The sequence below is a fragment of the Tasmannia lanceolata genome, unplaced genomic scaffold (assembly GCF_043159265.1).
Source record: "Tasmannia lanceolata isolate RefF3 unplaced genomic scaffold, GAP_Taslan_0.1 ptg000011l, whole genome shotgun sequence".
NCBI lineage: Eukaryota > Viridiplantae > Streptophyta > Magnoliopsida > Canellales > Winteraceae > Tasmannia > Tasmannia lanceolata.
This window is the reverse complement of record NW_027518688.1, coordinates 9512410-9525953: the sequence shown is the minus strand read 5'-3', so window position 1 is coordinate 9525953 and position 13544 is coordinate 9512410. Positions and strand designations below refer to the sequence as shown.

General features: G+C 40.3%; 1 protein-coding gene and 1 pseudogene across 1 annotated transcript; one reads left to right on the top strand and one right to left on the bottom strand.

Moving 5' to 3' along the window:
- Nucleotides 1-382: 382 nt before the first annotated feature.
- LOC143885854 (purple acid phosphatase 18 pseudogene) lies at nt 383-1476 on the top strand (annotated as a pseudogene).
- A 7045-nt stretch (nt 1477-8521) lies between these two features.
- On the bottom strand, nt 8522-10150 carry HIS1-3 (histone H1-3). The gene is made up of 2 exons (XM_077390383.1): nt 9932-10150; nt 8522-9165 (listed from the first exon to the last, which is right to left on the bottom strand). The coding sequence occupies exons 1-2, from the start codon at nt 10100-10102 to the stop codon at nt 8779-8781; spliced, it is 558 nt and encodes a 185-aa protein (XP_077246498.1). The 5' UTR covers nt 10103-10150; the 3' UTR covers nt 8522-8778.
- Between the last annotated feature and the right edge of the window lie 3394 nt (nt 10151-13544).

Sequence of the window (13544 nt, the reverse complement as noted above, 5' to 3'; positions counted from 1 at the left end):
GCCGCTTTTCAATGACATGATCAATGTGTATAAGATTGAGCCGACAACAGAGCATTACACATGTATCATCGATATCTTGGCACGGGCCGGACATTTGAAGGAGGCAGAAGCTTTCCTTCTTGCCTTGCTGTGGAAGCCTGATAGTGTAATGTGGGGTGCATTTGCTCGAGGCTTGTAAAATATATGGGAATTTGAACGTGGCTAGGCGTATTTCAGAACGGATTTTTATGGATGAGCCAGAAGGCTCTTCAAGTTATGTGCTTTTGGCCAGCATGTATGTTGACAATGGTGAATGGGGTGATGCGCTGGAAGTTAGAGAGGTGATAAGTATCATCATCAAATCCAATCAATTCAGGGGGTGGTGCAGAGATTTTGTTTACAAATGGTGGAGGAAAGGACTACGCATTTGGATGTTCAGCCTCAACAGCAGGAAAACTACACCGGTGGCAAATCGTCGAAGATCGGCGAATGCTCGGCAATTGTGATGGCGGCTCTCAATCTAAGGCTTTTGCAGGTTCACATTTCTTTGGCGGGGGATAAACAAATGCGAATCACATGGATCACGGATGATGACGATGACAATGATTCCCCTTCAGTTGTCGAATATGGAACATCACCTGGAAAATACACATCGTCATCTCAAGGAGAAAGCACATCCTACAGTTACTTATTCTATAGTTCTGGAACGATACATCATGTTGTCATTGGACCTCTGGAAGATGACACAATTTACTTTTATCGATGCGGGGGACAAGGTCCAGAGTTCAACCTCAAGACCCCTCCCTCTCAATTCCCGATTACTTTTGCTGTGGCCGGTGATCTTGGTCAATCCGGCTGGACTTCATCAACTCTAGACCATATAGGCAAGTACAAATACGATGTGCATATGCTCCCTGGAGACCTCTCCTATGCTGATTACATGCAACACCTGTAGGACTCGTTTGGCGAGCTGGTGCAACCACTTGCAAGTGCAAGACCATGGATGGTAACTGAAGGGAACCATGAAAAAGAGAGCATACCTTTAACTAAAGCTGGGTTTGAATCCTATAATGCACGGTGGAAGATGCCTTTTGAAGAGAGCGGATCTGGTTCAAATTTGTATTACTCCTTTGAAGTTGCAGGAGTGCATATTGTCATGCTTGGTTCTTATGCAGATTATGATGAGTACTCAGATCAGTATAGTTGGCTTAAGGCCGATCTCTCGAAGGTAAACCGTCAAAGGACATCCTGGCTACTAGTGTTTTTTTTCATGTGCCGTGGTATAACAGTAACAGAGCTCATCAAGGTGAAGGAAACAAGATGATGGCTTCCATGAAGCCATTGCTTTATGAGGCCAATGTGGATATTGTAGTTGCTGGCCATGTACATGCTTATGAGCGCTCGAAACGCGTCAGCAATGGAAAAGTAGATCCTTGTGGTCCTGTCCACATTACCATCGGTGATGGCGGTAACAGGGAAGGTTTAGCTCAAAGGTAAGACTCTTTATTTACCTAGCCTCATGTTAGGGCGGCCTCCTCTTTTAGAGCGAGTCCGCCTTTAGAGTTGTTGTCATTCATCCTCGTTTGAGACTAACTCAGTCTTATTAGAGCCTTCAGTGCTAGGGATCTTAGATCATTTTCATTTTTCTTGGGGCACCAGTTACTTGTTGTGGATCGTCTCTTTGAGGCGTTAGTTGCTTGTTCGGGGTTTTCTCCTTTGGATTTAGGGCTTTGCCCTAGTTTGTGGTTGTGCTTGCGTGTTCCCTTTAAGATTGAAAACATTTAAAGTTTCAGAGCATTGGAAAAGCTTTAAAATCCAAAAAACATTAGAAATTTAAAATTCAAAAACATTGAAATATCTTAAAATTCAAAAACAGTTGAAAAATATCAAAAATCTTAAGTCATTTTGAAATGCTTTTGAGCTTTAGGAGTGTAGTAGGAGAGTTCGTTTCGAACTACGTTGGCTTGATCCTCTTCCACGAGGTACGTAGTGCAGCTTGGGATTCTTATCCCAAGTCCAGCCAAACTTTGTAAATAAATGCTTTAACACTTTTTCTTCAAAACTTTGTTTTCAACAAGATCTTCCTCTAGAGTTAGGACTTTGTCTTAGATGGAGGGTTTTAGAGTTAGGGTTTGTCTTTGATTTGTTGTGTGCTTGTTGTGTGTTTGTATTAGAGTTAGGAGTTTGTCCTAGCTAGGAGCGCCTCCGTCCGGTCAGTTGGCGATTCACATCGCCGATTGATGACTAGGTCTAAGATGCGTTAGTGATCCCATGGTTTTCCTTACGAAATACAACCTAGTTACACATAGGTTGTAGGAACCACCTGCATTAGCTTAGGGCTAACCTGCATTTAGTTAGGGCATATAGGGTGTCCTAAAATCTACAATTCACTGGAATTTAAATAATCGTACAAGAAGCTTTAAGAACTGGTCCGGTCTTTTAGATCGAGTCTAGGATAGAGGTCTAGGTGTCTCAGGCATCCTAGTTTAGAATAGGCGCGAAGAACTACGTTGCCTTGATTCTCGTGGAGGCGGGGATACGTAGGCTTCTTTGGATGAACATCAGACCATCCGAGGACTCAGGCTAAATCGTTTAGAGTCTTAGGATTTGTTGTGTTATATTGTATATTTTATATTTTGTTGTGTTTTCTTACTTTCCTGTGCAGACCTATACCTTTAGCTGTAGCATGTATGTGCTTGTTCACCAGAACTTAGACACCAGTTAGGCATGTCACTCATAACCTAGCTGTCATTAGGTGACACATCTTTTACTTTATTTTGTGTGTGCTTATTATTTTATCCCCTGGTCATGCATGATTAGGTAGACGTCTTCCCGGGGATATTTTGTTCCCATTTCACATGATTTTGCCCAAAACTCTTCGAGGTTAATAATAAATGGCATAAGAGACCAAGTGTTCGCACTCGGGCGAATTGGGGGCGCTCTTCAGACCTTCTCCATTCGTCATCAGGCACGGACCTTTGTATCTCTGGTTATCCATTGCAAACAGAGCATTTGTTTTGGTTCCATGGCGCATCCATGGATGGCGACTCTGAGTTATTTTTCAGATATATCTTGGTTTCGAGCCCTGGCTCCGGATCCGGATGTATCTCTTTCTTTTTATATTGCCACTCATGCTATGCTGTGAGAGTGGCATCCGTTTCGAGAGTTCCTTGGCAAAGCTCTCCTTCACTTTGTGGAGATCTTAGAGGATTGCAGGAGGGATCTCGCGTCCCTCGGCACCGTCCTTGGATCGGGGTCCACAGAGGCTGAAGCCGGAAGAGGTGAGAACCCTGGAAGACATTTCTGAGAAACTGATAGAGTAGTTCTCGATGGAGGAAGGAATTGAGGTCACGAAGAGAGACCTAAAACAGCTGAAGCAAGGTCCTCAGGAGACCTTTACTTTCTTTATCAGGCGCTGGAGACGCAAATCTGCCCAGCTAAGCCAGAGAATGTCTGAATCAGAGCAGATAAAACCGGTTCTGAAAAGTTTGTCTCCTCAGTACTTTCATTTTCTTGCTCCTCAGCATTATCCGAGCTTTGACCACTTAATCAAGACGGGTACTCAGACGGAAGATGCCATAGCAAAGGGTCTGAGAGCAAAAGTTTCTACAGAGATCCGAGAAGGGAAAAGACCTATGGTCCAGCCCAAGGAAGTTCATGCTGTCACTTACACCAGTCCTATGGCCAGAGTTGTTACAGAAGCTGCCAGGGCGCCAAGAAGAGTTACCTTTGACAGAAAGTTTGATCCTCTTCCCTATCCTATAATAATGATATTCAAGAGGCTTATGAAAGACAGGAAGATCCGGCTCCCGGATATCAAACCTCCACCCAATCCCTTACCCGCATTCTGGAAGATGGATCAATATTGTGAATATCACAGAGGCCCAGGGCATTTGACTGAGAATTGTTTGGCCTTGAAGCATGCCATTCAAAATATGATTGACAAAAACGAGTTGGCAGTGGAGAGACCAAACGTCACTCAGAACCCACTTCCTAACCATCATGCTATGCCCCCTCCTACTACCAATGCAATTTTTGCTGATGAACCTCTACTCGATCCATCCACCCTCATTTGTGCCATTACCGCAGAAAAAACCTATGTCATGAAGTTTGACGAAGGAGAGCTGGAAGCAGCAGAAAGGAGGGAGCCTTATGTAATCTCATTTGACGATGATGAATTGGCTGAATCGTCTTCATCTCAGTCTGGTATATTTCAGACTGACAGTGCCGGAAATACAAGGACAGCTTCATATGTCTTAAGGGCTAAAGACTTTGAAGAAGATGAGCTATTGTTGTTGGATAACCATTGTGATGAGATGCGTCATATGACCCGCGGTGGGCGTGTATTCAAATCTCAGGAATTGTGTGTAGAAAATCCTACAGAAGTTGCAAGAAATGCAGAGAATCTGAAGCAGAATAAAGTCAGCGCAGATGAAGAAGAGGAGAATTTGTTGAAGCAATTGAAAAAGACTCAAGCTAACATCTCTGTGTGGGGCTTACTCATGGCTTCATCCAAGCATGGAAAGTTAGTTCTTCGAGAACTTAACTTAGCACAGGTTTCAGTTGACACTACTCCTGATGAATTGGTGAGCTTGGTTGCCATGACAAGAGTGTCTAAGACCCTGTCTTTCAATGATGATGATCTGCCTTCTAAGGGCCGAGACCACACAAAATCTCTAAAAGTCACTGTTGTTTGCAACAAAAAGAGAGTACCAGAGGTGTTGGTTGACAACGGCTCTACTCTGAATGTCTGCCCATTGAGTACTGGGACAACCCTTGGATTTGTCCCATCCTCTCTCCATCAAAAGCTGAAGTTTCTTCACAAAAACGGAGTGATAACTGTAAAGGGAGACCCAAACCTTGAAGTAGGGCTGATTACTCAGGATCTGAATGTGGAGAAGACTGAGGATATTAGTTTGACTGGGTTCTCACTAGAAGTGACTGCCATCACCTTTAAGGAAGCTATGAATGAGGAAATTTGTTTCCTGACCAGTACAAACTCAAATGTCGTCAGGATGATTCGCCGACAGGGATACATGCCAGGTGCAGGGCTGGGTAAATATCATCAGGGTTTGACTGAATTCCCCGAGTTTAGATCATTCAATGGTTTATTTGGACTGGGGTACAAGCCCGCGAAGAAAGAGATTAAAGAAATGAAGCAGTTGATGCGGAAATGGGCTGAATGTCGCCGCAGGGGGTTAGAATTACCAATGGCGCCGATTAATTTGACAATGAATGGCCGGTTCCGACAAGAGGGCGCAGATGTCCCTTTCTGTGGCTTTGCCGAGACTTGGTTGGACGAGAGTTCAGGACAGATGTTGCCAGGTTTCAAAATTTTCTTCGATCTTGAATTAGAAAATAAGCAGACGGGTGTGCAGATCGTGGAAGTTGAGTCAGAAGCTGATTGGGCAGAACATATAGAACCAAGCCTGCTGAATTCAATGTTTCTTGAAGATTTGTAGACTATTACCGTGATTGATCGGAGGGCCTCGATTCTGAACCCTACTCACTTAATCAGCCCGGCAGAGGAACAATTGACTAACTGGACCTTTCAGGTCATACCTCAGGTTACTTTCCTATACAGTTGTGTCCCTTCAAAAGAGTCGGTTGTCCGTAAGTACACGTCAGTCTTTGAGTCTGATTCAGAGTCTGTTTATTCTAACGATTCTCTTGATGCAGGTGATATAAAGGTTGAGTCTCCTGAGGTCGATGGTGATTCTTCTTCTTCCACCAGGATCGAGTCAGATGTTGTTTCTATTGATGATTCAGATATTATTTCAGTGCATAGTTCAGAGTCAATTGACACAAATGTCAATATATTCGTTGAGTCTGTAAATTTGTTTCAAGAGTCTATTGTAAAGCCCGATGTGGGTAATTCTTCATTTGATGTACTTGATTCAACATTCAATGAAATAAAGCATTCTTCTTCTAAGTACATTCCTGTCTCTACTTTTATTTCTAATGTTTCTGCTTCAGAATCTAATAATCTTAATAATAACAATCAAGACTCCCCCTCTGATGAGGATGCCGACGACACTCCCCCTTAAATCAAATACATGATTCAACAGGATGAGAGTCGCCGAGCAAAACCACTCGAAGAGGAAATTGAAACTGTGAATATAGGTGATGCAACCTTGATTCAGGAGATTCGAATTGGCAAAATTTTATCTCCTGAAGAACGCGAGGAATTAATCGCCTTACTTAAAGAGTTCAAGGAAGTTTTTGCTTGGTCATATGATGACATGCCGGGATTAAATGAGAAAATTGTTCAACATCGATTACCCTTAATCCCTGGTATTAAGCCAAAGAAGCAAAAGCTCCGAAAACTCAAAACCGAATGGGAGTTGAAAGTTTACGAAGAAGTAAAGAAGTTGTTAGAAGTAAAATTTATTCAAGTTGTTGAATATCCAGAATGGCTTGCGAACATTGTACCGGTGCCCAAAAAGGACGGGAAAGTTCGAATGTGTGTCGATTTTCGAGACCTGAACAAGGCAAGTCCTAAAGATGACTTTCCTCTTCCAAACATTGATCTCCTGGTTGATAATACAGCGGGTCATGCTCTTTTATCCTTTATGGATGGGTTCTCAGGCTACAATCAGATTAAGATGGCGCCAGAGGACATGATGAAGACAGCGTTCATTACTCAGTGGGGTACTTACTGCTACAGGGTGATGCCGTTTGGTCTAAAAAATGCTGGTGCTACGTATCAGAGGGCTGCTACAACTCTTTTACATGATATGATCCATAAAGAGGTCGAAGTATATGTCGATGACATGATTGTGAAAGGCAAAACTTCACCTGAGCACATTGTCGCCCTGAGAAAGTTCTTTGAGCAAATCAGGAAATATCAGCTTCGCCTAAACCCGAGTAAGTGCGTCTTTGGTGTTACATCAGGAAAACTCTTGGGGTTTATGGTCAGCGAAAGAGGGATCGAGGTAGACCCGCAAAAGATTAAAGCGATTCAAGAAATGCAGCCGCCAAAGACAGAAAGGCAAATCCGAGGTTTCCTTGGCAAAGTTCAGTATCTGAGACGGTTCATATCACATCTGACGATGACGTGTGAACCCATTTTTAAGCTTCTGAAGAAGAATTCCTCGAAGAAGTGGAATGAAGAATGTCAGAAGGCCTTTGAAAAAGTTAAGCAGTGCTTATCTTTACCTCCTGTTCTATCACCTATCATTCACGGCCAGCCGTTGTTGTTGTACTTGTCTATCACAAATACAACGATGGGTTGCATGCTTGCTCAGCAAGATTCAGAGTCTAAAAGGGAGAAGCCAATTTACTACATCAGTAAGAAGATGCTAGAGTACGAGTTAAAGTACACTGTTTTGGAAAAATCATGTCTAGCATTACTTTCGGGTAGAGCCGGGTCTACGATCCAAAAGCCTGCATGAATCTCGGGTCGAGCCGAGTTTGAAAGGGCCCAACCCGACCCGACCCGAGTTACTTTAGTTATAGTATGTTTTTTTTTTTCTAAAACTTTCTTCCTTTAAAAGTGAAAACTTGAAAGTAAAACTCACGCACGCACACAATCAGAGAGACTCTTTTCATCTTCTGTTCGCTTCCCCCCTTTAGCTCTAGGGTTTCAAGTTTCAACTAAATAGTTAATGCACTAAATAGCTTGTTGTTTATCTCATATGTGTAAAATCATTTTCATTTGATAATGCATTATTTTCTTTGGACTAGTTATTAGTTAATACACTAGAGAGTTTGCCAAGCTTGAGTTTTTCTACTTCTACGAGTTGAGTTGCCTTGCCAAACAAGAGTTTTCCTTAAAAAATTGCGTCAACGTAAAAAAAACTCCGACCCGACCTGAGATTTATCATGGTAGGGTTGGGTTCCTCAAAACCCGACCCGTCTTCCTACCACTCAAGATATAAAATGGGGCTGCTTGCTATTTTCAGGGCCGTTTTGTTTGTGAGGTCTTGCTTATTGATCATCAGGGTGCTTTGTCTTGATTAGCTGATTTCTTTTGCTTTCCCCTTTTGTATTGCTCTCTTGAGCCTTTCGTGTTTTTCTTTTGTTCTCCCTTCCTGTTCAGGTGAGGGTTGCTCTTGTTTCCTGTTCGTTTATCATTTTTTTTTTTTTCTTAATACATCTGGTAGGGGTCCTGCCTAGCCCCAGCTTACCCATCAAAAAATATATAAAAACTCCTTTGCTCTCGGTGGTGCAGCTTAAGAAGGATCGCTCGCCCCAAAAGATATAAAATGGACATACGTGTCGTCTCTGATTCGGCAAACTAGGTAACCCTGATCTAAACCATCAATTTGCTAGGAGCATTAAGAAAATCTTAACCATTCATAGTGCCCTGAAAATGATCTAAGCCATTCATTTGCTAGTACGGCAGGCAACCTTGATACCCATTTCTCATCCCTTTTCATCCCCCTCATCTCTTCTCTGAATACCGTATATGGCCTTTTTAAGTTGATTTCCTGTACCATTTTATTGCTGCATTTCAATATTTTCGAATATTTTAAAAGCACCCACTAAAAAATTGAACCAAAATTTTAACTCACACTTTGCAGCACTGTCAAAACAAACATCTCAATCCACCATCTTTTTCTTTACCACTTGCTAATATACAAAAAAAGCTCTTGAGAGCAACAATAAAAAGGTACTTCTACATATCTCCATTATCACACACTCCAAATTTGTACAGTATAGAGTGAGTTTATGAGCAACCCAAAAAGGAAGAAACAAAAAGTTAAGGCAACAGGGCTAAAGACAAGGTCTGCATATACACAAGCAAAAAGTTCTTGTTATTGGTTCGGACTTTGGAGGCCAAATAATTTCCCATCATCAGGCACTAGTCTTTTTGGCCTTCTTAGCACCAGAAGATTTAATAGATTTGGGTTGCTTTGGCTTTGCAGGGGCAGATTTCTTAGCCTTTTTGGCACCCACTTTCTTTGCAGGCTTCACAGCTTTAGGAGACTTCTCAACTTTCTTTGAGGATTTCTTTTTATTTGCAGCTGTAGAACTATCCTTCTTACCCAATTCAGACAGTTTAAAGGAAGCCCTAATCTTAATAAGCTTTCCTCTGGCAGTACAATTCTTCAACTGAAGGGATAACATCTTTTTGTAATTCTCAGGAAGTACTGCTTTATGCTTCTCCTCCATGTACTTGGTTATGGCATGAACACTTGAACCACTTTTCTCATTCAGAGCTATGAGGGCTTCCTTGATCATCTGAAAACCCAAGAACATCAATCAAATTCAATACAAATGAAATGTGAACCAAAAAAAAAAAAAAAAGAGTTGATATATTGACCCCCTTCTCTTACCTGGTACAGCCTCAGGTAGTGTATGTATGACTACTCTTTTACAGTATAGGGGGCTATCCCAAGTTAGAGGAGACCCATAGGCAAAATCAGACAAATTGAATAAAAAAGGACAAAAGAATCTAAGAAAATCAAATATACAGGAGAACTAAATATGGTTTTTCCAGATTACCATGAAATAAGGTGGAAGTGATATATTTGCCCCTTTTCTTACTCGGGAAAGCCCCCTCTAGTGTATTTGAGACTACTATCTTACACTAGAGGGGGCTGTCCCAAGTAAAAAAGGGGGCAATTATATCATTTTTTCCCTCTTTTTCAGTTAAAAACTAATGAAAACCATATGCAAAATCAGACAAATTGAATGAAAAAAAGGCGAGAAGGCAAAATCAGATAGAGAGAACTAAAAATGGATTTTTCAGATCACCATGAAATAAGGTGGAAGTGATATATTTGCCCCCTTTTCTTACTTTGGGATAGCCCCCTCTAGTGTATTTATGAACACTAGAGGGGGGGTTCCAAATTTAAAAAGGGGGCAAATATATCATTTTCCCCTCTTTTTTAGTTAAAAACTGATGAAACCCACAAGCAAAATCAGAGTAATTGAATGAAAACAGACACTATAAAGCAAGAAAATTAAATATAAAGGAGAACTAAAAATGGGTTTCTCAGATTACCATGAAATAAGGTGGATGAGAAGGATTAGAGGGCTTGGCTTTTCTGGGTTTCTTCTCTCTTGTAGCCTTTTTCTCTTTCAAAGCCTTGGTATCCTCCTCTGTTGGCTTCTCAGCCTGAGTTTCCACAACAGGCCCAACAGCCATGGTTGATACTACTTCACCTTCTGACATCTCCAAAATCTATTTTTCTAGTCACAAAGATGGACACTGACGACCCAAAAACTAAGATTTGTCTCTATTTATAGGATAGGGGAGAGAGGGTTGCCATTTAAGAGAATAGTGGCCTCTGATTGGTTAGAATAAGTCTCACACGGATTGAGGGATTGTTGGCTAAATCTTGGCCGTCCACCTGGACTGTCAATTTTCTCTGTGGCGTTTCTAGCTTTAGGCACCCATTGAAGAATATGTTCCATACTTATCTAGAAACAATTGAAGGGTTTTTCATTGGGTTGTTTACGAGTATGTGTGTTTTGGACATTTTGGGTGTGTTTCTCTAATGGCCTTGCAGCTATTTTACTTCCCTTTCTGGTGATTCTTTTAATGCAATGATTGTATGAGATTGGAGAGGAGGAATTGTGGATTCTAATGGAATTTCAATGGGTTAAAATGGTGACCATTTGAGCATGTTTTTTAGGTTTTAATTAAACCCATTTTTATAGTGGGGTAGATGGTGGTGTGTGTTATCCTGATTTGGTCTTTTTTTGTATTTTTTGTGGTAATCCCTTGGGTACGTTGGAGCATATTTAGTACCATAGTTAGCAAAATGTGCTGGGGGGGGGGAAGAAAAAAACAGGACCGGAAAATTTGGATTTAATAAGATATTGGTTAAAAAATGTAGAAAAAAGGTGAAATAAACAAAAACACAAAAAAATGCTTTCAATGCATTTAAGATTTAGTCATTTTCAAAATATAGCGATGATGAAATTGGAGAGTTGGCCAAAAAAACGCATTTGATATGTTTAAAACATGTTTGTAAGCATTTTACACCAAAAAGAAGTTTTTTTTTTTTGCTGTAAAAGTTTTAAACAAGGGAAAATTCTAAAAAAAATATGACTTTTAGCCGAAATTCTCAAAAAAGTGTTAAGTTGGCTAATTTCTCAAAAAAGGGGGAAACGCGTCCCCAGGAGTGTTTTTGGATGCAAATGCCCTTTATGCACTTTTCACCTACCATCTTCTTACCTTCCCCCTTATCTCTCTTGTTTTTTACTCTTTTTTTAAACTGAAATCTCCCACCTCTTGAAACGACGAGCTCTTGGCCGGAGAAGAGGAGATTTTCGGCGAAAATCTCCTTCCTTTTGCTACAAATCATCTTCCTTTCGCTACAAATCTCCTTCTCTACGGTATGTGTTCAAATTGTGATTAGGGTTTCCTTGTTTATGGTTTCTTCATGAAAATATTTTTATGGTTTGATTTGGTTTGCTTTATGGTTTGAATTGGTTTATGGTTTTCCTTCTTTATGGTTTTCTTCATTAAAATGTTCGAATAAGAAACGCTTGAATCCATTAATTTGTTGGTCATTTTAGGGTTTTCCTTCTTTAGGGTTTTGGATAGGTTTTATGCTTAGATTTGGTTTGGTCATTTTCACAATCGTTCAAATTTGTTGGAGGGTTTGTAACCCTTTCAATGCAGTGATAATTAGTGGTTCTATATAATTTTCAGCCTGTGATAATTAGCGGTTCCATATAATTTTCAACCTGTGATAATTAGCGGTTCCATATTATTCAGTGATAATTAGTGGTTCCATATAATTTTCAACCCATTAATTTACAGCCTTGTAACTGTGGTTCGAAGGATGCTATTAATTTTCAACCCTTTCAACCCATATATTTTGAATAATTTTTGGAGTTTTGTAAGAGGTGAGAATCAATGATAACTAGTGGTTATATGGATGTTATTGTTACTTACATTTTGGAGAGAGTATGATCCTTGGAACCATTAAGTGCTTCGTAGGGTTGTAATTGTGATTCAAAGGCCGTTGAAATCATAACTCTTACATTTTGAAGAGTCTAAAACTCTCGGAACCAATAATAGCAGTAATTAGTTTATTAGTGGTTTCACTAACTGTAACTGTGGATTCAACTATCTAAAACCAATATTGTTTACATGTTCCCTTGAAACCACTGTGGTTCCAGGTAATTGTTAGTATTTAATTGTTGTTGCTTTAATGAAAATGTGGTTCCATGGACCCTTCAACCCAATAATATTTGTTACAAGGAGGTCATACAACTGTTTCTTATTGATATTAGTAGGTCGGCATTGTGTTTCTTATTGATGAATACCCTTTCTGTTTTGCAGAAACGATTGTGGGTTGTTCGCTTTGAAGGAAATGGAGTACCTCACCCGTGACACCACTTTTGATTTCAGCCAGGCAGATATTACGGTTATGAGAGTGTCTCTGTTATCCGAAATGTTGCAGGGGGTATATGGGAGAGTTAGCGTGTAGTAAATGGATTTGTAAAATTGTTGTGGATGCTTGTAATTAATTTGTATTGGAAGATTCTAGGTGGATGACATTTTGTGGATGGTTGGATGGTTCATGTATTGTTTTGGTTCACTCTAAACAGATCTTGTCATTGTACCCATATGTAATTGGGTATTGTATTGGTATATTAATGTAATTGTTTCAAATGTTAGATGGTTTTGGTCATGTATTGGTTGGTGAATGTAACTCTTGATGGTTCATGCAATTTCATGTATTGTATTGGTTCATGAATGTAATTTCTACAGGTTCATTGCTCGGATAGTGAAGTGGTCATGGCCATGGCCCCCCAGTTGGATACCCCCCCCCCCCCTCACACACACACACACACACACACACACACACACACCCCAAATTGGACCATGTCAGCATCTAGCAAAAAATAAAAAAAACTATTCGGTCGACCTGAAGGTCCCAATTTTCTGGTGAATAAGAGACTGTAATTCTGAAAATTTAATTTGGCGATTTACAATTAGACACATCTTCCTCCCACCAACATATTGGAATAATACTTCATCATTGAAGTACCCATCAACGTGTAAGATAAAAGAAGCACTTTTTTCTACCATCTTCACAACAATCTACCCATAAGATAAAAGAACCACTATTAGGACATCTAAACTGTGAACCACCATAACATCTGAGGGTTTAATTTAATATTTTACAACTGTACATAAATTCATAACAACTTTCACGCCCAATGAAATACTATTAGATTGTGTGAAGCAATATTTCTACTCTGGAACCACTACTGAAATCCAAGTGTGGCAACCCATGAGGGGGTGAATTGGTCAATTAGAAATTTTAGCTTAATTAGGTGTGATGGTGTAAACACCCCCATTTTGCTATACTTTAAAAAGCAAAAGATTCGGTAGTTTGTCAAGTCTCGAGTCTATATTCTGCAATAGATTAAGCATTCATGCATTGTAGGGAAGTGTTCCTCTCATTTTAGGTGTTTGGAAGTTGATTCGCAATCCTAAAGGTTTCTAGGGTGTTCCAGTGATATCTGGAAGGTGAAAGTTCAAGTTTCCGAGCAAGTGAAAAAACTTGCTATTTTTAGAATTTTCAGGGTTTTCCTCATTTTTGCCCATTATTGCATTATAGGGGTATTTTGGTCATTCCCGATGTGTCCCG